This window comes from Lissotriton vulgaris, chromosome 5 (assembly GCF_964263255.1).
Source record: "Lissotriton vulgaris chromosome 5, aLisVul1.2, whole genome shotgun sequence".
NCBI lineage: Eukaryota > Metazoa > Chordata > Amphibia > Caudata > Salamandridae > Lissotriton > Lissotriton vulgaris.
Window position 1 is genome coordinate 420,447,051 of NC_141693.1, and position 25,330 is coordinate 420,472,380.

At 42.6% G+C, this 25,330-nt stretch overlaps 1 protein-coding gene across 2 annotated transcripts in view; it reads left to right on the forward strand.

Moving 5' to 3' along the window:
* WDFY4 (WDFY family member 4) overlaps nt 1-25,330 on the forward strand; it is an 856,906-nt gene that overhangs the window by 458,072 nt on the left and 373,504 nt on the right. For both annotated transcript variants that reach the window (XM_086921796.1, XM_086921797.1), the window contains 3 exons: nt 4,817-4,917; nt 17,322-17,421; nt 23,652-23,857. In XM_086921796.1, the coding sequence (XP_086777922.1) occupies nt 4,817-4,917; nt 17,322-17,421; nt 23,652-23,857 (407 nt within the window). The remainder of the gene's footprint in view (nt 1-4,816; nt 4,918-17,321; nt 17,422-23,651; nt 23,858-25,330) is intronic.

Consider the following 25,330-nt stretch of genomic DNA (forward strand, 5'->3'; position numbering starts at 1 on the left):
AGCCGGGCTTGGATCTGTGGTTTATGAAGCTGATGGTGAATAGGACTACTATTTTACTCAGGTTAGGCTTTAAGGGAAGTACCTGACAGCTCTGATTAGTAGATGTTCTCCTCCAAACAATCACAATTTAGCAGGTTGATATAGGGAAAGAGTTTCTTTACAGAGAACATTTATGGAAAAGATCCGAAGTAAGGTTTCTGTCCCCCTTACTAATGGAGATTTCCCTACAAAGTAACTGTCGCAGGCGTAAGAATGGAGGAGTACTTCTGGAAATCGGAATGTTCAAGCTTTGCAGGTGTACACCATCTGTTTTTTGTCAACCACAATAACATTGGAAATCTATTCCAAATGTAGTAAGAAGCAAAACGAGCAAAAGAGGTTTGGACTTTTTACTAATGTCTGCTAATCCACCACCAAACCGAGATGCACCTGCGCAAAGCTAGTACTTGGGGCCTAGAGCTGCACCAACCATTGCACCAGCACTACATTGGACGATTAACTACTCCTTTGAGACCGCCACCTTCCCCGACGACTGGAAACACGCTGAAGTCAACCCCCTCCTGAAGAAACCCTTCGCAGACCCGACGGACCTCAAGAACTTCAGGCCCATTTCCCTACTTTCTTTCGAAGCCAAGGTAATCGAAAAGGACATCAACACCCAGCTAGCAAACTTAATCAAAGCTAACAATGTCCTGGACATTTCCCAATCTGGATTCCGAACCAATCACTGCATCGAGACTGCCCTACTCGCCGCCACCGACGACATACGCTCCCTCCTAGAACAGGGTGAAACAGTAGCCCTCATCCTCCTGGACCTCTCAGCTGCATTCAACACTGTCTCCCACCGCACCCTAGCCACTAGACTCCACGACACCGGCATCCTCAGCAAGGCCCTTGACGAGATCTGCTCCTTTCTCACCGGCAGAACTCAGTGGGTCGAACTCCCTCCCAAACTCTCCGACTGACAGAGACCAACTGTTGAGTACCCAGGGCTCCTCCCTCAGCCCCACCCTCTTCAACGTCTCCATGTCCCCACTCACAACCATCGTTAGGAACCACAGGATCAACATCACCTCATATGCCAATGACACCCAACTGATCCTCTTCCTCACCAACCAACTTTCAAGAAGGGATGAATGTTGTCACCACCTAGATGGAGAACAGCTGCCTGAAACTCACCTCAAAAAAGACATAAGTCCTCATCCTTGGCACCACCCCCTCTGCATGGAATGACTCGTGGTGGCCCTCCGCCTTCTGAAATCCCCCCACCCCAACAGACCATGCACAAAACCTCAGCATCATACTAGACTCATCACTCACAATGAATCGCCAGATCAATGCTGTCTCATCTATCTGCTTCAATACCCTCCACATGCTTCAAAAGACCTTCAGATGGATCCCAACAGAATACAGAAAATCTGTCACTCCTTTGCAAACTCCAGACTGTCCAGTGTACCGCAGCCAGACTGAGCCTCGACATTACCCGCTGCAGTCACATCACCCAACACCTCCGCGATCTCCACTGGCTTCTAGTCGAAAGAAGAATAACCTTCAAACTCCTCACCTATGCATACAAGGCGCTTCACAACACCGAACTCCTTCCACGCACCCAAAAGACACCTCCGATCAGCCCAGCTGTCACTGGCCACCGTCCCATGTATCAGCAAGACTAGATTGGGAGGAAAGTCCTTCTCCAACGTCACAACCAAAGCCAGGACACTAGGCATGGGCGGAAAATCCGTTCCGCTCGCGGATTTTGCGGTTTTTCGGGAAATCCGCAATCCGCGAGATTTGCGAATTTCCCGCAAAATCCGCAAATCCGCGAGCAGCGGATTTTGCTCGCACTGCTCGCACTGTTCGCGTGAGTTCGCGCCCCGCGAATAAGTGCAAAATTGCAGAAATACGATCTTAGCAAAACTGAAAGTAACTACTTACCAGGTTCAAAAGTTCAGGCTCATCATTAGTAGCCATTTCCTGTAGTGCTTCCTGAGGGGCCCCTCCAGAGTTCAGTTGCCAGTTGAAACTATTATGTGACCCTGCTCTGAACCTCAGAATAGTTACACATATGCCACAAAGGTCCTGAATTACAGCTAAGGGAGACAAGCAGGAGCCAGGCTGGAAGTTAAAATCCATTAATCAGCCCCTAATTCATTATTGTCAGTTGGGGCAGGGCAGGTGTTGTAACTAATTTTGCAACAATGAAAGCACTTAGCAAGTGCAAAAGATCACTAATCAGGGCGCACTAAGGAAGCAGGTGCCAGCTAAAAAAATATTCTGTGACACATTAATCAGCCCCAAATTAATTCAGGTCACTTGAGGCAGGGAAGGTGTGCTTTGCTTTGCCGAAAATAATGTACACTGGACAACCAGAGGGTGTGGTGATGAAACAGAGGGTGGCATGGGTGGGCCAGAGGGTGGCATGAGTAGTCAGAGAGTGGCAGTGGTGACAGAGAGTGGCAGTGATGAAGAAGAGTGTCCCAAACAGGCTGGACACGTAGAAACAACAAGTTCGCAAAACTTGCGACCCGACAGGTAAGTTCGCAAATTGTGAAATTGTAAAAACCCTCGCGAACTGGCAGAAACACGGGCGAACACAAAAAAAAAAAAAATTCGCGGGAATTCGCGGATTTTGCGGATTGCGAATCCGCAAATCCGCAAAATTCGCGAACGCGAGATCCGCAAAATTCGCTCATGCTTACTGGACACCCTCCCCGTCCACCTCCGGCCATCTCCCACATTGCCCCAGTTCAAGAAGGACCTCAAGACCTGGCTTTTCGGGTGACACCAGGACTCTACTGAGCCACCCCTGAGCCCCCCAGTGCCTTAAGATCCTCATGGGTGAGTAGTTGCAATTTACCATTCCTGATTGAGTGATTGATTGAATAGAGATCTAAGGGCAAATAAGGAAGAAAACCCCATCACTGTGTGGTGATCACTTCTGAAGTACTAATCTCCACAATCTGCAGAAATTAGGGTGTCAGAATTCCAACCAGCACTGAAACATTATGTCATTGTTGCATTTGATGTTCCAGTTGTTATTTATATCATAGTTACTATATATCAGATAAAGTGCCCCCTTCTGCACATTATAAGAATATTGCAGGCCACTAAATGACCACGTAGAGGTCCCAAACAAAGTGCCTTAATTGATCACAGAATCCTGAGGTGACTCAGAATATCTTTCATAATGTTTGATGCAAGTAGCACTGTCATGTCCTTTCATGTGTAACACCTTTCTGCTTGTCATGTATTTCTAGCCATGAACGCTATGCATCATGTGATTTTCAATGTTAAAATCAAAACTATATGTCCCAGAATACAACCTACTGCAGGCAGAAGATGGTGGAGATTTTACACTGCAGGGACATCTTGGCAGCTGTATTTAGGCGCCCTATAAGGAATCGTCAGTGCTGGCCCATTCATAAAAAAATTTAATTTGTTTCACCTGTAAATGATAAAGGAGCAATCAAACCAGCTAATCAGCCCTACGCTCTCAATGAAATCGTTTTCGTTGCTTAGACAGACAGGCGCTGCTCATTCCTGCTGACTGCCTAAGAGACCCTACATTCTGTGCACTGGGCACCGCCTCAAGCAATGTCTCTGTAAAGGGGCAGCTTGATTTCGAAACTTCTGCTGCACACCAACAGTGCCTGAATTGAATGTCACTGCGCCCCCTGGGCGCTGTGACGTCAGGACACACCAGTAAGAAGTAAAAAAAAACAGTACAACAAAATTAAATGAAAAAAGAATTTATAAAGCGCTCTAATACCCGGAGGTGTCTAAGAACTGGACTAAAAAAGAGAAAGCCTACCAGATGGAGTAGGGGATAAGCCCAAGTCCTGAGTCTAGTGATTAAAAAGCCATGTTTTTAACGCCTTTGTGAAGGACAGCAGATCAATCTTCAATTTAAGATTTTAAGATTGAGGGGCATGGAGTTCCACAACCTGGCTGTGCAGGGCAGGTCACAGATTACAGTAACCTACATGATGGTAACATTATAATTTTTACCATAACTAATGATGATCATTTTGTTTTGCTATTATTGTTTCTTATTATTATGGTTATAGTTATTAGCATGATTAGAATATTGGAATGTTGGGAGCTTCATTGAAAGCAATGGAGTGCCCCGGGCTTCTAATGGCCGGTGAAAGCCCGAAGCTGTTGCTATAAACAAAGGCTTCAGAGTCCTGAGGGGATCTCAATACCCTTGGGCTCCCCTTGTCCTTTGTTTTACAAATTAGAACATTCTACCCTCCGGGGGCGGAATATTCTAATAGCCTTAGAGCCCTCTGTAGCAGGCTCTACAGGCCATTAAATGCAGCCTCCCTTGTTAAAGGCCTTTACCTTCGGCTGGGGCCTTTGATGCTGGAGTGGGCCTTGATTGACTGTAGAGCCTACCACGGCGGGCTCCAAGGCTATATGAAAGATCTTCACATAACACAGATTTGCTATGATGAAGTGATGGAGCCCTTTAGACTGGGCCTCGGGTCGGGAGGTGATGGTGTTCTGTAGCGCCTATCATCGTGGGGAGCTGTAAAGTGTACCGCTCGCTGGGAGATGTGGTAGAGGGAAGGTCTATCCATACACTGGAGATAGACTTCCATGGGGAGCAAATACTCAAATGCCCAGTGCACTATGACCAGTTCAACGTCTACATTCCTACATCAAAAAGAGGATACAGGCGTATGAGGCATATGTGTTGCTTTCATTGTGCAGCTGTGCTTGATAAAGAGGGTGGGTGTGAGGTGTACACAAAGGCATGCTAATTTTTACCATGTATGTACCCCTGACTGAGTACTTTACTGTCTTCTTAAAGAGTCGGCTTGCTTCTCGTTTACACATTGCACCCGTCTTCAGTGGATGAAAGACAGACATCTTTGGAGGTGTTCTCTGATGTGGAAACTGTGGAAACTAAAGGTAGGTTGTATGGTATTTGTCTTCTCCGCTTAATCTGTTGGCCTATTGTCTGCCGTTCTTCCTGTCTGCTTCTATCTTGCTGTTGGTCTTTTTTGATTTTTGCTGTCAATATTTTCTTGTCTATTCCTGCCCATAGGTTCTTCCTCATGTCTGTCTCCTTTTCCTCTTCTGTGTCTTTCCATCTGTTGCCCTCCCCTGTTCATCTTGTGTCCTTTCACATCTAACCTTGTCCAATCTGATCTCTTCTATGTTCTGTTTATCGCTTCCCCTGTCCATCCATTAACCTGCCATGCTTGTCTGTTTCTTTTCCCCACTGCATGCCTCCCCCTCGTACATTCCTTTGTTGCCGACATCTATCCTTTGACCTTTTATCCCTAGCTCTCTATCTGATACCTTCTCCACTCCAAGCCTGCTTTAGTCCATCTTGATTGCACTCCTATCCATCTTTAGTTCTGTCCTGGCTGTCTTGGGTCCTGTCCTGTCCATTACCTGTGTTCTTTTGGTTGACTTTGGGTATCTCGAATCCATTTGTTGCACACTTCTGTCCACTCTTCTCCTTGGGTTTTTGTCATCTCTTGCCTATATTTTCTATCATGTCTATGTCCTTCTGCCGTCTCTTTTGCTCTCTCTATCTGTTGTCTTCCTCGCTGTCCTTATCTGTTTGTTTGTTGGCCTCTAATTCCCTCTTCCTCTTGCTTTTCTGGTCTTCTGTCATCTCATCCTGTCTACCGTTGACTACTTTGTCCACTTTCTAGCTGGCTCTGTCTTTTGCACTTATTTGCTTCCTCCTACACTTTGCCTCGTGTTATCGATTGAATTCTGCGTTCTCTCACAGCTCTGCTTCAGTGGAATGAGGCACTCTGGCTCTAGAAAAGGCAACTGTTTACTGTTTTCTGAATTAAAAAATGAATAATAGCAAAGATCACTTTTTCATTTTTTTGTCATATTTTTTAACTTAGGCTGTCAGCTGCTGGAAAGCCATTGATTTTTCTTTGCTGTGTTTTTCAAGAAAAGATCTGGCCCTAGTCAGATAATATACAAACGTGAATTGGAGACAGAGAGAGTGCAATAGAGATAGAAAAGAGAAGAATCTAGTATCCATGCACATGTACATTGCCTCTTCACGTGCTCCAAATTAGCCAGCCATTCACAACGCACATGAGAACGTTAACATACTCATTTTCACAGTCGGCCAAAGAGGAGCATGCTTTCTACATTCCATATAAGACACTACGACACACAGAAAAAAACATTGAAGGAGGCATCTACAGAGACTAAAACAGAGGCAGACGTGGGACATGACGAAAAGCATATTAGGACAATTCCTCAATGCCATCTTGAGACATTTGCAAAGTTACAAGTTGGATCCAAGGTCTCCGCGAATGTGCCAGTCTTCAACACTCCATTAGGGTCCAACATGGATTGACTTCAGGGAACTGGTGACTGGGTCCATAAAGGATTTTAAGGACCTGATATTAAAGGGACCCTATTTAAGTACTCCTGAGGGTTTATCTGTAATTGAGAGCAGATGTCTGGCAGAGAATGTGACTGTGAATTTGATAGTTAAACATATAATGTTGGAGACATTCTAGATTATTTCACAGTTCTCTTCTCACCAACCAACTCATCTTGTCGGTTCAATCAAAGCAGACAATATAGTCGTTTTGTGGGAGTAAGGATTGCCTTTATGTTAGGAGAGAAATAAAATAAAGGGGTATGATCGCAAGTGTCACTTTAATGGTGACTGTGCGATTAAACCTACATTTGTCTCATTCTGAGTGCAGGTAGCAGCAACATGATCCCTTGAGGGAGAATTTAGAAGTCTCCCCAGAAATCTAACTTAGTCTCCATCAGACCTCGATGATCTCAGCCAGTCGTAACTTCACAGCACAGCCATGTGACTAAACCTTGATAGGAATTGTCCAGTCCAGGCATAAAACAAGATCAGTAAATGTCATGTTACAGACACACGTGTCATTTACATGCTATTTTGGCAGTCGCTTTTGAGAACTCCAGCTTTAAGTGATAGGAGGCCATGAAATCCAAAACCAGCTGCATAGGTGCTGGAGGACAATTATGATTAAATGAACATAAAATCAATTGGTTAAATTTAACAGGCCTGATTCACAAAGGTAAGTTACTCTTTTGATTACATTTACACTTTGTAGTTAGTTTACTACTTTCGGGAGTCACAAACTCCAAATGTAAATTTACTACTAAAGTGTAAGTTACATGTCTCCACCCCCAGGATAAAGCAATCTTCTTATTCTTGTGTGGGCAGGTAATGTCCCTCCCTAAATCTCTCCCTGACCCCTAAACCCTCATTACTGCTCCCAAATCCCACCCTCTTTAAGATTAAGCGTACCTCTTTTCCTGCCCACTCCCCTGTGTCCCTCCCACATCTACTACTAAAATCTATTCTTACACGTTTGGAGAAAGTTTTTGGGGCGAAGAGCTCCACACACATGTATAGGCAAAACATACATTTTGTAGTACGTTTGGTATTACTTCAATGCACAGTTTGAGACTCAGGCACATACATTTGTACCTTCACTAGAGGCTATGCGTCGATTACCAGCCAATATGTAGCAAAATGAAAATGTCCAATCAATATCGAATATGAACAATGTAAAAACATACAATGTCATAAAAGTCCCAATAGAGTAAATGACAAACTACCCTTATTTGTCCTTTCTGGGTCTCTGCCAGTCTCTTTATCAAACCCAACTGTTTCACATTAGGTAATGTTTCTTTCCTGTTCACGCCAAACAAATTAAAAAAATAGTCTGGTATTGGAAATATCCCCAACCTTAACTGACATTTTGCCTTCTTATTTATTGATTGATTTAGTGTGTGTGTACTCTCTTCATTTGTATTTCTTTTTGTCCCTTCTTTCTCCACCACTCTTTATTCTTCTGCACATTTCAGAGTAAATAAGCCAAAGAGGATTTGCCAGTATTTGTGTCCAGTGATTTTACAATGATTGGAAGCTTTTCCGGTAGATGCAGGACAGTAAAACAATATATTGAAATAGGACATTGACAGAAGAGCACTTAAACCGCTCTAAGATTAGAAAATAGTGAAGGATCCAAGAACATATCATTCCTGGGAGATTCCCAGCACACTCTTCCCTGAGTACACTAGGACAACACAAACATCAAGTACTACATATTGCAAGGTCTTAACGTTTGTACATTGAGCTAACCTTAAAAATCCTAGCTATTCCCTCTTCTAATAATTGCATGATAATAGCAACCATAGATTGAAAGTCGGAAATGTTTGTAAAATCCACAAAATGTAAAAGGTTAAAAATCAACATTTATTTTGGTATAAACAGTTAGCTATAAGTCTGAAAACTGAAGGTTGAACATTTTACCTTTTTTGGGGTAGGGGGATTTATAGATATCTTCCACTCAGTTATACCACTTAAACTAAACTCTTTCCTAATCATAGAGCTAACGTTCTCACCTAGCTCATGCTGCTAAATCCCCAACTAATAGGATATATACTAGTCTAAATCCTTCTCTGATCTCCATGCTCTTAAGCCCGTAACCTCTTCCATAAAGATATGTTAGGTTTTGTTATTTTACCAAATCTTATAAAGCACATGGCTATCCAAATATGGGCCTCCCAGCACTGACAGAAATTATGAAAGAGATATAGTGTGATATCTAAATGAACAAGATATTCTTTAATAGATTTCTAAAGCTGGACAGATTACCGTTGGCTCTTAAGTGGGTGAGTAGGGTGTTCCAGAGCCTGAATACCAAGTAAGCGAAAGACTGCCCTCCACTTTTGACCTCAAGTCTCGTTTGTTATTATGCGAGACAATTAAATGGCTTATAATGTGTGGGTCCTGAGCATGTTTTATCTTGTGTGCAATTTGAATGATATTCTTCTTCTTACTGGCAGTGAAGGCTCCAGCATTTTGAATAAACTGCAGTGTTTTTATAACATACGCAGGGCTACCTATATAGAGTGAATTGCCATAGTCTAGTCGCAAGAGTAAGAGGCCTTGTGCCACTGTTCTTCAGGGTTCCGCCAGAAGCCATTTGAGCGTCTTCCTCAATGTCCTTAGCAGACCAAAGCATGTCCCAGTGACTTTCTTGGTCCGGGAGGCCATAGTGAGGAATTTATCGAGAAGAACTCCCAGGCTCCTAACTTCTGGTGTGGGGACAGGAAGTCACCTAGGCAAATAGGCCATAAAAGGTGGTCCCAGCGAGATGGATTGTTCCCAACCACTATAACCTCCATCTAATTGACATTTAGTTTAAGGCAACTTGCAGCCATCCAATTATTAACTTGTTACAGACAGGTGGTTAAGTTCACTGCAGGTTGACTAATATTTGGTGCCAGAGAGATGACAATCTGGGTGTCAACAACGTACGACACCCTGGTGAAACCAAACGAGCAGATAATGTCTGCTAGGAGTCATACTTATATGTTAAAAAGGGTGGGGCTCAGTAATGAACCCTGGGGCACACCGCACTTGGGCTGATGAACCTCTGAAAAATAGGAACCTTCCGTGACCTGAAAGCACCTGTGGTTGAGGAAAGAGGTCAGACATTTTTGTGCTTTTCCTATTATCCCAAGTACCTCCAGCCAACGTCGGTGGATGAGGTGGGACACAGTGCTGAAAGCTGTGCTCAAATTAAAAAGAATGAGCTCAACTGACATTCCTTGATCCAAGAGCTGTCTCTGTACTTTGTACTATATGTGTCTGTTACAAAAGGTCATGGGCCTCCAGAAATGAGTCCAGGCACTCATTCAATGCATTCCCCAGCACTAACCATGCAATCCCAACCCTGCCCATACTGCAAACTCTTGCCTCTACTACACACTTAAAGACAATTTAGCTGTTAATATGCTAAGCTAACTGTCAGTAACATTAACCTTTTTTCCCTTTACTAAATTGGGTCAATAAACATACAAAACATCCATATCTGTTAGGCTCTATTTATTATTTTACTAGTGTTTTACAACTTTTTTCAAACTTTCTTTTATTTCATCAAACTATTTGCTTCCAAACTATTTATTTTTCAAACTTTAACTCTCTGATTTTTAGTCAATCCACCAATGTTGTCAAAACTTTTGACCACCAGTAAAAAAAGAATACTGCAATAGATTGCAACCAAACGAAAATGTTAATAGGTCATCTCCCACGGTTATAGGTGGCTTCCCCGGCACCGCTTACGGACATTACCCAATTTTTATTAGAGGTGTGAGAAACTCAAGTAATTTGCTGTCACGTAGTTTCAGAAAAAATATGCCTAATTATGCAAAAAAGTGAATCTGTCATTTAATGCAATATTTTAGTGGGAAATGCATCCTTGAATCAATTTGTGACTCAAGGACAAATTTCTTGCTATAAGAAAAAAAAAAAGAACAAATGCTGTGAACAGCTACTCTCATTTTGGTTGCTCACGTTGTAAATTTGCAATGAACTGATGCTTATTTACACAATGTGGTGTAGTTGCAATATTTCAGTATTTTGCACAAAAAGTGTAACCTGAAAATATGCAAATAATGCTGGTGTAATTTCAATTTCCCCCGGGTCTAGTTATTATGCTATTAATACATTTCACCAACCAAGGGTGGATTTTTAAAATGAAGCACTAAGAAGCAGAAGGTGAACGCCAGCCAATATTGACCCTCTGCCACTTTAGTTTCTTCCACTGGAGCTCTCAACATTGCAATGTGCAAGAAATAAGTAAAACAAGCATTGGCATAGCCAATAGGTCTCGCCTTTGTGACCTTATGAGTGTTTAGCCATGCAACAGTTGATGTTGTTGCACCAAGGATATTGTGCCGGATAACTAAACACTTATAAGGTACCAAAGGCGAGACCTATTGGCTATGCCAATGCTTGTTTAAGTTGGCCAACCGACTGTATAGGCTTTGACAATGCTTCTGCAGCAATTGTACAAACATTTGCTAAGTCAATACCAGTGGCTGCAAGAGCATGTACATGTGTGAGCATATTGGGGAGGCAATAGGAGACAAAGAGCGAAGTAGAGAGACAAACAGCGGGTATGGGAATGAAAAGCATTCAAAAGAGAGGAGGCGTGTGGATGCGCCGGAGAAACAAGTGTGAGAGGAGTGCTCATTGGCTCAGAAAAAAGAGCTAAAGCTGACACACAGGGAAGAGAGGGACAAGGGGCAACATAGGAGGCATTGCACAAACATGAATGCTAAAATGAAAATGCTGTAGAAAATGTAGGAAAGAAGCATTGACAAAGCCCATAGGTTTGGCTTGAATTGTGATTTTTAACTAAAACATTTAAATTAAAGCCTACTGCAATTAAAAAACAGAATAAAAACATTATTGGCTAATATGTCATGATTGAGTGTATCTTTGAGATGTAAAAAAGTCCCTCGTGCTTTGTAATTTACGCAATCCGTAGGAGGTGGAATGATACACCAAACAGCTAATAGCATGAGGTGAGAGAAAAATATGCCTATGAGAAGAGCCACAGACCACTCTATGTATATTTTAAAGAATTTTGTAACAATAGGTCAGCTACCAACAATGCTGTCAAGCGAGACCTAAAACTTATTCCCATGACGTCAGTCAGGGAAGGATACAGTTCATCCAGTCAAAAAAGACATGTAATATTAGCAATGCTCCAAGAGTGAGGACAAATCCCACCAAAGTATATGTTAAGATCTTTAAAAAAAAGGCCATCTGCAATAGACAGCTAACGCTGTCTTGAGTAAGACTTCAAAAATATGTGCTAAGATAGCTCAGTTGGTTGAGTGTAAGTTGCAATGCTATATGGGTGATCTGTTTATCATTGCAGCAGCATATCATCTTCACCATCATATCTGATACATAAAACAATAAAAACCTATGGAGGGCACTCGGGTGCTTAAAACCTTTTTCAAGAAAAACAGACGAATCGTGATCATGAGCCAAAATATAATGAGTTCTATGCGGCACTACTCTGTCATTCATCATGCCATGGTCTATCGAGTAAGTAACACAGCGATGGATATCAACAATATTTCTTACTTATGCACCAAAAGTAAATTCAGTGAGTAGTGTGTGCTAAATGCATGGTCAATATTCTAATTGCTGTATAATGCTCCAGAAACCTTTGGCCTGCTTCATATGAAACAGAATTATATAACCTGAGTAATGCATATTTTAAAAATATGTATAACAAAGCTATAAGCAGGTATTAAAAGAAAAAAAAAGGCTTGTTTAAGAATAATGGCTTATACAAGCGTATAATGACGGGTAGTTTATTGCTAGAATATTCACTTTTAAGTGCACAGTAAAATGAACCATTTGCGTAATTGTCAAAAATGCAGTTTGGTTTCATTTTATTACAGGTGGAATTAGCCAGCCCTTAATTTGTATGGTGACGCCGAGAAATAATTAAGAGTGGCTGTAATAACTTGCACCGCTGTACGCACGGAGAGGAAGCCTGGAGCCTCAGTGCACGTACCGAAAATGGGTGGCAGGTCTGACTGCTGTTACATACCGCAGAAGCAGGGCGTAGAGCACATGGTGTCTTATTTATTCAAGGGCAGGACTGCCTTTGGCCATTATGGCAAGGTGGCTTCGTTGGCCCGTTGTCGATGAATAGGGGAGTATCTGTCGCTCCAGCTCCGAGCACTGTGAAATCCACTGCTGGATTATTGGCGAACCCTGAGCTGTATGTCACTGGAAAAATATGCAGAAGTCTAAAAACTGAACTGGAATTTCAACCCTGCAGGGAGCGTGCACGTGCGCACTCACAGACTCTCTACACTGGGCCACATCAGACAGGGAGCACAAGATGGTGAGAAAAAACTAATTCTAACAAGCTGCGAAAGTGAAAGTGATCGGACGGAGGCAGAGGGGAAAACAAAGCACTCATGTGGAGTACTGAAACAAGCCGCAAAATTGAAAGTGATAGCTCGCTAATGAGCCATGGCGAGGAAAGGCAGATGGCGGCTGCGCGCAGGTAAGTGCGCGTAACCGCCAGATTGAGCCCAGCAAAAGCGTCTGGTAGCACTTTGAAAACCCCAACACTAAATGTCTCGCAGGCCAGCGCACGTGCTGGCTCAGGCGAGACCTAGAAAAGTACATCTCGTTTTGCATTGCAAACAAGTAATGTAGTCTACAATTGTAACAGAAAATACTCAACTGAATTACTCCCACATACACACACACACATTCTCTCCTGTTAACACCACTGCACCAATGCACACACTGAATCCATACTAATTAATGTAATTAATAAATAAGCCAACATGATAGAAGCTGCTAAGATTTTTAAGTGGATTGGTGCATTTTCGGCACAGATCTAGGTGAGATCAGAAGATCTATGGCTTGATCAATGGTTGGACTAAGCATTAGAACTGTGAGGATTACAGAAGAACATGAAATAGCTAATTGTAATGTCTGGTATGTACAGTTGTAAGAAGCTGCAAGACTGTGGCAGCAATCTTTATATTATTTTATAGTAATTAAAATAGTAAACAAAAATATATGATATTACTATTAATTTTATCATCATTGATATTATTTCCATTATTACTATTGATAGATTTATTTTAAGTGATCGTTCACCATACGCGATCAACAGTCATCTTATATAAGAAAGTATGTTACATTTATGTCTGTAAAACGATAATGGAAAAATGACTGTATGTATAATTATTGGCAATATATGATAACACATGGGTCTCAATAAAGTTTGTTTTAAAAAACATGTGATCGTTCACCAGGGGCATATTAAGAGCATTCACTCCTATTTAGTCTTTGGAAAGGCTAGCTAAACTCATCTTCGAACTCTGGAGCTGTAGAAAATCCTAAAACTAGGAAGGAATTAGCAGAAAATATTTTTTTAACAGCTCCCCCAAAGGCCAAGTAGAACTGAATGTTCTTTATGTGTGGAAGGAGATAATTGCAGACTTGAGGCCCAGTCAGATTCTGGGCCACTAGTCCAAGAAAGTTTAACATGAGAAATCAAAAATAAATTCTAAGAGCCTAGTCTTCTTATTGGATTATAGAAGGTCAAGTGCTAAAGCAGATGGGATCTTTCTTCATCATAGATAACTGTTTATGAAGCAGGGTGTTGTGAAGAGAATGATCTACCTGTCTGGAAGCCAATGGAACCAGACTGTGGTCTGAGTCACTTGAACAAATTTCCATAGGTTGCACACTAGCCGAACTGTGAAGTTCTGTATCTTCCGACATTAGTCAATAAAGGATTTTTTAAATAGACGCTACTGCAATAATCAATACTTGATAAGTCTGTAGTTAAGAACAGCAGAGTATGCAGACGGCAAGGCAAAAACTGAAGAATTTTTTTAAAGCAACGACGAACAGGAAAACATGTCAAGGAGACAGTATTTCATCTGAAATTTGAAAGAAAGGTCTTCATCAAGAAGAACTCCAAAGGTTTTCTCTTTTATCGCCTGCGGAATGTCCAAAGGTCATAGGCAAAATAGTGTTTTGCCCATTTACAATGGTGTTGCAGACCAATAAGATTGCAGTCATATTAGCATTGAGCTTATGAAGGCTTCACAACATCCATCTTTGAACTCCATAAAAGCAGGTAGTCAGCTTTGTGCTTGAACTGAGTGCCTGATGATGAAGTCATACAATCAGCAGAATAATACCATAATATGAAATGCCAAGACAAGCAAAGGCTATATTCAGTTGGGCTAAGCGGATTTTAAACAACATCGACGAGAGAGAGAGAGCGAGAGAGAGGAACTATGTGGGACTCAGCAAGAGACAGACCGATAGATGATGCGGTCGAAGAGCCATTTATTATTGTTGTTACTGTTACCAGTCATATATTATTATTATTTTTATTAGTAGCAGTAGTACCATTTTTAGTATCATTGTTAATAATAATGTTGCCGGATCTTAGTTTTGGGGGATGAGATTTTAACCTGTCAGGGTCACGGAGTAAAGGACTCCATCGCTCTGACGGAGTCCCCACCTGCACATTTTGAGATGTCTGCCCCACCAGAGAACATCTCTAGCATTGGCAGGTCAGGAACTGCTGTCACAGTAGTTCCTGTCGATGCATTATAAGTTCATCAACATAACAGAGCGGCACTGATGACTTGCAATGTTTGTTGTTTTCTACGGAACAAACTCTCAATCTGGAATCTTGGTTTGGAAAATTAGAAACCCCCCCCCCCTCACCATGGGAGTTTTTTCCCATGGTGAGTGTGTCATTTTGCGGCTTTCAGTGCCCCTTAATGTCAGCTTTTACCTAGCAGTGATGGACACTGGAAGCAGACTATGTGTTTGCCCACTCTAAATCAAGTGGACAAACTCATAGCCAAACCTCCGACTGCCCTTACTCTGTCGGGCAGTTGAAAGTTTATGTCGGTGGTGGAGTCTGAGTAGTTTCCACCTTCATCTTGAAAAATGGCCGCCTGACTCTAAATGAGGTGGGTGGACCTTCAGTTTGGAGGAGGGGAAACTCTGTCGCCGTTGCAACTGAGTTCCCTCTCTGCCAAACTCTAAATCGTGCCCTATGTTATGTCATAGAAAAACCAAGCCATGCCTTCCCTGGACCGGAAACAAGCTACTGAGGACCGGTTTCTGGACGGCTGTAATGCCAGAAACCGGTCCTGGGAAGCTTGATTCTGGTCCAGGGAAGACATGGCTTGGCAGTTCGGGCTGGACTGTTCCCATGAGGCACAGGGTCAGACTGATTTTCATATGGCCATGTCTGAACAGGGGTGGTGGAGTGAGCTAAAGAACGGTGATGGATTAAACCCAGATCAGTTGACTGGGGGTGAGTGTTCGTATTGTCAACGCTCCGTCCATCATCCCCTTTGGTTTTTCTTTGTTCGCCATAAGTTGGCAGGGTATGCTCAGACTAAGTCCCTTGCTCACTTTGCCACTGGATTCAAGCAAGCCGGGCTGAAGATGGCTGAAATGCCAGAAACGGGTCCTCGGTAGCTTGTTTCTGGTCCAGGGAAGGATTGGCTTGGCAGTTCAGGCTGGACTGTTCCCATGACGCACAGGGTCAGACTGATTTGCATATGGCCATGTCTGAACTGGGGTAGCAGAGTGGGCTAAAGAACGGTGATGGATTAAACCCAGATCAGTTGACTGGGGGTGAGTGTTCGTATTGTCAACGCTCCGTCCATCATTTCCTTTGCTTTTTCTTTGTTCGCCATAAGTTGGCAGGGTATGCTCAGACGTGAGTCCCTTGCTCACTTTGCCACTGGATTCAAGCAAGCCGGGCTGAAGACGGCTGAAATTCCAGAAACCGGTCCTTGTTAGCTTGTTTTCGGTCCAGGGAAGGCATGGCTTGGCAGTTCGGGCTGGACTGTTCCCATGAGACACAGGGTCAGACTGATTTGCATATGGCCATGTCTGAACTGGGGTGGCAGAGTGGGCTAAAGAACGGTGATGGATTAAACCCAGATCAGTTGACTGGGGGTGAGTGCTTGTATTGTCAACGCTCCGTCCATCATTTCCTTTGTTTTTTCTATGTTATGTCATGACACCTTTTTATATGTTATGTTTTACTATGTTGAATTACTGTATTATGTAGTGTTCATTATGTTGTGTTATCATATGTCCCTTTATGTTAAAGTATTGCTTTTTTGTAGCACACATTTACCTTTGTTAAGGGTTGGTAGTTCGATCTTTAATCACTTTCCAAGAGGTTGTCGTTTCCGTCTCAGACAGGGGTCTGATTCGGCTAATTTCCTGCTAGACGCTCTCTGTTATTCATGGATCTGGAAATATATCATTTTGGTTTACATGAACTTGTTGGTACATGTACACCTAAAGTTACAGATGTGCATTTGTACACCTGCATCTGCAGGTATATATGTATATATTGGTGTACAGACGTGTGTGTGTGTGTTTATGTGCACCTCTATGTGTTCTTAACAATATGTGTAGGTTTACATAAGTAGGAGATTGTTTCTATCTGTTGTCTATGTGTACGTCTAGGTGCATGTATCTATGTGAGCACCAGTAAAGTGTTTATTGTTCCATTTTCTTGATGTCTGGTGCTTACATTTCCCTTAAAATCATTTACAGTTTTCCTTGATGTATGATTACATTTTTTTGTTATTCCAGTCACCCGATATCTGTCAAGGTTCTTCTAATGCATTTTGCCATTTCCTTGATGTCTGATGTCTTTAAGTTTTTCCTCCCTCATGTGTTAAGCGTTTTGTTAAAGTTCCAGCATTTCTCCGAGTATTTTGCGTATCTTGATATCTAATGTCTGATGCGAATCACAATTTCCATGTTATCTTTTGGTTCTTTCATGATAACTTTCACCATTTCATTGCTATCTTTCAGAAGCCTTTATGTCCTTCAGCACTTCTCTGATGGGTTTTCACGGTTTTATTTATGTCTGATGTATTTGACCACTTGCTTTATCGCTTTATATTTTGTTAATGTTCCCATTTGATCACTGCAGCTAACAGCAGAGCGTCAGCGAGGACCATCTGGTTGAGACAGCAGTTACTCATGGTGATGCTACAAGTCCTGTGTGCAGACAGCAACCATATGTCATTGGTGTAAGTTGATCAGACATGATTAGCCCTGTTGTTGCTACATAGACGGTATTCCATTTCAGTGTCTCATTTTTCTGTAATTCTGCAAAATGACAGAGGGGTAACTATTTGCAATTCGGACTTGACCATGCTCCAGAAGGCCATTAATGATAATGGGGTTGCCTCTAAGGTCAGTCCGGACCTGGGCGTTATACTGGAAAACAAACAGGGGTCCATGACCTGGATTCGACTACAGTTATTGTTTTATCTGCCAATCAGTTTATGCAGAAAGTATAATAATCAGACAATATAGATGCACACAAATTAAATTTCTCTTTGCATCTATTTAATAAACCACACATAAAAATCTGTGTAATAAATTCTAAGTCATTTATTATCAAACATTATGAGATTATCATAAAAATGGTCTCAGGTTGCGCTCAAGAAAACGTAAAGAAGGGTAAAGTGGTGTTGTGGGAAATCAGAAAGGTGATTCAAGAATTGAAGAAGGACGAAACAATATTTCAATTACTGATAATGAAGATCAGTGTGCATAAGACCTGTCCAAAAACATTTTACATGTCAATCTGTAAATATTTTTCTGTATTCAATACAATTTGGTGTTAATATGGTGGGTAGCAAGTACAGGTCTTGATATGGGTTGAAGGTGTCTGCGTTTCGACTCGACTATGCAATGTGGAAATTGGACCCTTTGCTGCGAGTCTTCATCAGGACAGTAAGTATGCAACCTAAGGAGGAGACCATGTGTTAATGTATTGCTTATATGTGTGGTATAACAGAGATCAGCATAATGAAAAGTCTACTGACCTATACCTGCAGCCAAGCCTGGCTAAACAGGTAATCCATTCGATATATGCCTGGAGCCCCAAAATCGCCTCAGGCGATGTTTCTGGAGTGTTGAAAGCACATCACCAACAGTGGCGAAACATCAATTCTGTTTTCAACCGTCCAACTGGTGCCCCTTATCTGCAATATAAGTACAACATACTGAGCCTTATTGATCAAAACTAAGGAATTCTAAAAAACAGCTAACCAGCCTCGGTGCCCTGCTCATATGAGGAGCAGACTGTTCGAATGGGTCACATAATTCGAGCTGAGTCGTATATAAAAAAGGAGGTGGGGGGGTTGTTCCCCGATCAATCAAGGCGCCAGATATGGTAAACTGATCTAGAGCTATTAATTACATGACTCTTGGCAGTGGGTGGCTCACTGGGAAATTCCAAGCTACAAGTGCGATTTATCGCGCATAACTACCATATCGTACTCAGTAGTTATCAAGTTCCAAAGCGTGCACAATCGCGCATTGCTTACATTACTTGTGGCGTGGAGAAATACCTGTTTGTCGGCGGCATCCGTGGTGGGTTCTGCTGCTCAGAGCGTCTGCAAGCAGACTGGTAAACCGAGACGGCGTATATGAAGAGCCCGTCCGGTTACGTGAGCAACGTGCAAGTGGTCTGTGCCGAGCTCAGTAATCAGGATGCTGCGGCAGACCTCACTAGAGGATCTTACTCGGAGTGAAGGATGCCCACGGTGGAGGCGTTTGCCAAGTGACATAGGAGTTAGAGGATAGCGTATTGGTCACGAGTGAAATGTGGTGCACTATACAAAACAAATAATACAAAAAGTGCTATATACAATTATTTACAGTTATTATATACAATTTAAACATACATATCATCATAAACCCTGTTTTCTGCAAGAATTCCGACATCTATTTACAATTGAAAGTGAATACAATGGAACAACACATGTAAGATAGCTGGTGGAGCCCCACACAGATATCTCTGTCAATGCATGTACATGAGTGGATAAAATTGCATGATTCAGTGCACCAGTAATGTTGCCCCTTGGCGTGCAATTTCCTCATATTCATCCAGACCTTTTGATATGGTATTAAAAATGTGGATCCATTTACATTCTCTCTAATTTAGGTTATGATTCATGCAGCCACCACTTAAATTCACATGTACTTTTTCCACAACCCACCAACGCAGGCTGTCAGCAGTATGCCCAAATTGAGTAAAATGATCGACAAAAGGTGCCCCCTGCGTGGCACACCTTATTTTACTGCAGTGTTGCAGAATCCGGCACTTGACCTTTTGGGTTGTCTGGCCTATATACAAAAAATTGCATGGGCACTGAATGGTGTATATAACTCCTGCTGAGTTGCAATTCGTGTGTTCCTTGTGGGTATATGTGTAATCATTATGGGTAAATGATTTGATCTCTCGGGTTAGTGGGCATGCCTTACAGTTCCCGCATTTAAAATGCCCCAAAAGGGGTGGCATGTTCCATAAATTGGTCTGGGTGCTACCTCCCCTAGATGGAAGTAAGGATTGGACTAATGAGTTCCTGAGCCTTTTGCCTTTGCGAAACGCATTTATAGGTGGTTCACTCATGTTTAGCTCATCTGCGACCATGTGCCAGTGTTTGTTAATAGTTTTCTTTATTTGGTTACTTTTAGTACAAAAGGTCATCACGCAAGTCATTCTGTCGATGGGGGTGGTAGAACGGTCTTTGAGCGTTAAAAGGAACTCCCTGTGGCTATGCCGCGCTCTATTCTGGGCTTTTTTAAGTAGCCTAATAGGATAACCTCTATCACGAAGTCTTTTCAGTAAGTCAGTGGATTCCCTAAAATAGTCTTCTTTGAGCAATTGCGTCTCACTCTAAGAAATTGTCTGTAGGGCAAGTTGTCTCCCAGGTCACGCAGGTGGTGGCTGGTATATCTTAGTAGAGTATTACGCTCACTGGCTTTACGATAGAGTGTCGTATGGAGCTTCCATCTTCCGCTTTGATAGTGATGTCTAGGAAATGGATTTGGATATTACTGTGGTCTAAGGTGAATTGTATGTCTGATGATTAATTGTTAAGCCAACCGTGGAATGATTGTAAATCAATTTCAGTCCCTCTCCAGACCATCACCAACGTCATCAATATATCTTCGCCACAGGACGATGTTGTTCCTGTGCGGGTTAGTTATGTTTAAGACATGCTCCTGTTCATATGCATCCATGAATATAATGGCCAGGTTGGGGGCAAAGCTGGCCCCCATCGCCACGCCCTTGGTCTGAAAGTAATACTTCTCCTGAAACATAAAAAAGTTTTTTCTCATGGCAATATCCAATAATGAGATTAAAAACTCATTGGGAATTCTGATGGGTTTCGGTAGTTTGTCTAGTGCTAGTTTAATAACCTCAAGGGCTTTCTCTTGGGGGGTGCTTGTATAAAGCAACAAAATATCCATGGTTACCAGGAATTCGTTGTCGCTATCAAATGGAAGGTTGTCAACCAGATTTATGGCTTGCATAGTATCCCTGATGTATGTGGTGGTGTTAATGGCAATCGGTTTTAGGAAGTGGTCGATGAATTTGCATAGTGGTTCCAGTAACGAGCCACATCCTGATATGATGGGTCGTCCAGGAGGGTCTTGCATCCGTTTTTGAATCTTAGGGAGAGTATAAATGGTGGGCATGCGGGGTTGCTTATTGATGAGGAAGTCATACTCATGTTTGCTTAAAAAGCCTTCATGTAATCCTACATCTACAGTAGTTTTAATCAGTGATGCCACCTCCAGGCTGGGGTCACTGGGGAGAATACGGTAATTTTCAGATACCCCTAGCTGGGACATTATTTCTGATCTGTAGTCTGAGGTGTTTTGGACCACTATGGCCCCCCCTTATCTGCGGGTTTGATCACGATCTCTGTATTCTCTCTAAGGGATGAAATGACCAGGCGTTCATTTTTGGAGATGTTAAATAGAATGTATTCCCTGCGTCCTACCAAGTTCATAACATCCCTCATTACTATTTGTTCATAAGCCAAAATTTTGTTAGGCATCATATGTGCAGGAGGATTAAAAGTAGAGGGCGGTCTGAGGCCAGTGCTAGTTGGCTTGGGATTATAAGGAATCTTACTGAAATTATATTTCAATCATACTTTCCTAAAGAATTGGTGCAATTCAAGTTTGAGATTGAAGCTGTCTGGTACATTTGTGGGTACGTATGAAAGGCCTTTTTGGAGGACAGTTTCCTCATGTTCATTCAGGTCGTAATCAGAGATGTTGATAATGGGATTATTAGTCAGTTGTTCTACCACTGGTAATGTTGTCGTCGGGTTCTGATGTCCCCATGTACAACCGGGGGGAAATGTACCTGCTTCTTCCCTCTCCCCCTCCCTGTCTTCCATGTTGGATTGTTCCCACCCCGCGAATGGATTACCTGTTTAGCCAGGCTTGGCTGCAGGTATAGGTCAGTAGACTTTTCATTATGCGGATCTCTGTTATACCACACATTTAAGCCATACATTAACACATGGTCTCCTCCTTAAGTTGCATACTTACTGATGAAGACTCGCAGCAAAGGGTCCAATGAATGAAAGGATGGAGCTGTGACTTCATGCACCCACAACTCTAGCAGCTACAGCAGAGTTGGAGTTCTTGATGGGTCTCTTCTGTCTGCAAGTTGGCAGACAAAGGTGAATGTGTGAGTGAAAGGATGGATGGATAGAGATGTGAGTGAAAAGGTGGCTGGATGGGTGAGTAAAAGGAAATATGGATGAGTAGATGGATGGATGAATGAGTGAACGGTTGGATGCAAGGATGGATGAGTGAAAGAATGGATGGATGAGTGAAAGGGAGGGTGGAGGAATGGAAGGATGGATAGATGAGTGAAAAGATTGCCATTGGATGAGTGAGTGAAATGATGGATGGCTGAATGAAATAGAGGGTGGATGCATGGATGATGAGAGGATGGATGAGTGAGTGAAAGGATGGAATGCTGAGTGATAAAGAGAGTGGATGGGATGAGTGAAAGGGAAATTGGCATATGGATAGAGTGAAAGGGTAGCATTATGGATGAATGAATGAGTGAAAGGATGGATACAAGGATGGATGAGTGAAAGAAGGCATGGATGAGTGAAAGGGAGGGTGGTTGAATATATAGCTGACAGGATGGATGGGTGAGTGGATGGATGAAAGAGTGGCTGGATGGATGAGTGGAAGAACAGATGGATGAGTGAAAGAGCGGGAGAATGGATGGACAGATGTTTGAAAGTGTGGGTGGCGGAGCAAAAGGATGGATAAATGAGTGATTGGACGGATGGATGAGTGAAAGGATGGATGAGTGAAAGAACGAATGGATGAGTGAAAGAATAGACAGATGGTTGATAGGGAGTGTGGATGATATATTGATAAAAAGGTGGATGGATGATAGATGAATGAAAGAATGGATGAGTGAAAGGAAGGGTGGATGGACGTATGAGTGGATGGATGGATGACTGGAGGAACAGATGGATGACTGAAATGGAAGGAGAATGGATAGATGAGTGGATGGATGAGTGAGTGGATGGATGGATGGCTAGGTGAGTGGATTGATGGGTTAGTGAAAGGGTAGATGGATTGATGAGTGGATGGGTGGAAAAAAGGAAGGATGAGTGAAAGGATTGATGAATGAGTGAAAGGATAGAAAGATGAATGAGTGAAAGGATGGATGGATGAGTGAAAGGGTGATGGAGAGATGGATGACTGAAAAGATAGTTACAGAGATAGATAGATGGATGGATAAGTTTGATTGGTTTGGAGATCGATGAATAGGTTTGGATATGGATGGGTGGACAGACAGAATGATGAAAGATTGAATGTTATATGAAAGAATTAATGGATGACAGAATGTAAAGGTGAAAATTTGAATATCAGCAGGTGGAATGAAGGATGAAAGGTTGAATGGATAGATCCTTGGATGAAAGAAACAAGAGCTATTCTGGGGCAGGAGGGTTGTGATGACTTGCTTTGTTTGCGAGGTGCCATAAGAGCTTTGGTTTGAAGAGGGGGGTTCTTTTAATTTGTTGGCTACTCCCTTGTCCATAAGGCGAACTCCAGCTAAATGACCTTTACTGTTCTCTGGTGCAATAAACTAGAGTAGTAATATTTGATTCAGCACGCATAGTCTGTCCAAGTCTGTTGCAAGTAAGAGTAATGTGCCTGAAATGTGTTTATTTAGTAGTTGACTCCATGACAGAAGGAAGGATCTAAAATGTATCTATGTATGACTTTGTCCTAAGGCAATAGAATAAGGAAGATGGTTATTCCATGTGACTACTGGGATCTGTAGAATCCATACTCTCACATTGTTCATGCCAGCTACAAAGAAAGTTTAGAAAATGATGGACTGATACTTCATAAAATATGACAAGTAAACTTTCCTGAATTTTTTTTTTTCTCTTTGTATACATTTTAGAAAGCAAGAAGAGATATATCTATCACTAGGACCCGATTGGTTTCTACTATTTGTACAGAGTCATCTTCACCCGACCACTGTGGAGCTTGGCATGAGACTACTGGTGCACTTCTTGCATCACTCACCTCTGCTGGAAAAGTTCAAGAATGTGGTGAAATCTGGATCCTGGCTTAGGAACAGTACTGCTGGTGTGGAAATCCTCATGGGTAAGTTGTGAATACAGAAAGCTAGAAAGAGGTGGGGTTCCAAGGCATTGGACATTGAAACCTGGCATCCTCATGGTGTTGCAGTAGGGAAAAATGCTGTAGCATCAGTAGTCTATCAGTTGCAAACCTTGAAGAAATATAGGAGTTCCTGGGAAGGACAAGGGGCTGGACACATGATTTGCAATGGGGAAACAAGGATTCTAGAAGGAAAACTGGTCATGGGTTTGTCTATCCTAAAGTGAAAGGAAGAAAGATCCAAGTGAGTGACCATCCAAATGTCCAGACATTCTCATGTATACTGCATAGAGTACATTTTGAAAAACAAATTGTGAAAAATTGATAATTTTTATGAAACAATTAATGTGACATGAAATAATTTCTCTGCAGTCTTCAGTATCTTTTCTCCCCAAAGGTTTTCCTTGCACAAGACAATTAATGCGAGATTCAAAGAGGAGACTGGTTTGAGGTGAAAATGTCTTGTTCAAGGAAAACATTTGCACAGAATCACCCTTGAAAAAGGAAAGGCAAACAATGCTTGTTATGGTTGGATTTTATTACTTGGTCGATCTTATATCAAAAGTTTCTAATATTTTTGGAACATCTGAGTACCCATCAATGCCATGCCTCTAAAATAACTCATCCAGCCTAGCCTTGAAAGCACTGATTACATTTAAAAATACCACTGCTTATGGAAGCGTGACTCTTCACAGTGTATAGATGAATTTCAGTGGCGTAACGAAACTTGTGTGCAAAATACATGGAGGGGGCCCCCCTCCCCCGGTGGCCGGCCCACCACCTACCACTTTGCCCCACTTTGGATGGATGGACAGATGGGTCGGTGGACGGTGGTACGGATGGATAGATGGATGTGGATGGATGGATGTGTGGCTGGGGATAGATGGTTGGATGGATGGACGGATGGATGGATGAGCGGACGGAGGTACGGATGGATGGATGTACATGGATAGGTGGAGGGATGGGTAGATAGGTGGATGGACAGATGGGTATGTGGTGGAGGGGCGGACGGATAGATGGATGGATGAACGAATGTGTTTGTGGCTCGGGATGGGTATGTGGCTGGAGATGGATGGACGGGTGGACTGAGGTACGGATAGATGCCTGGATGAAAGGATGGGTGTGCGGCTGGGGATGGATGGATGGAAGGATGTATGGATGAAAGGATAGGTGTGCGCTTGGGCATGGTTGCATGGGCAGACGGATGGATGGGTGGGTGGGTGGATGGATGGATGGATGAACGGATGGGTGTGTGGCTAGGGATGGACAGATGGATATATCTGGCTGGGGATGGACGGATGGATGGATAGACAGAGGTACGGCTGGATGGATGAAAGGATGGGTGTATGGCTGGGAATGGATGGCTGAATGGATGGACGGACGGACTTATGGATGCTGCAGCGGGTGATGCAGTTAAGCTCGGCGTGCGGGTGTTGTTGACTGATGTTGTAATAGAAT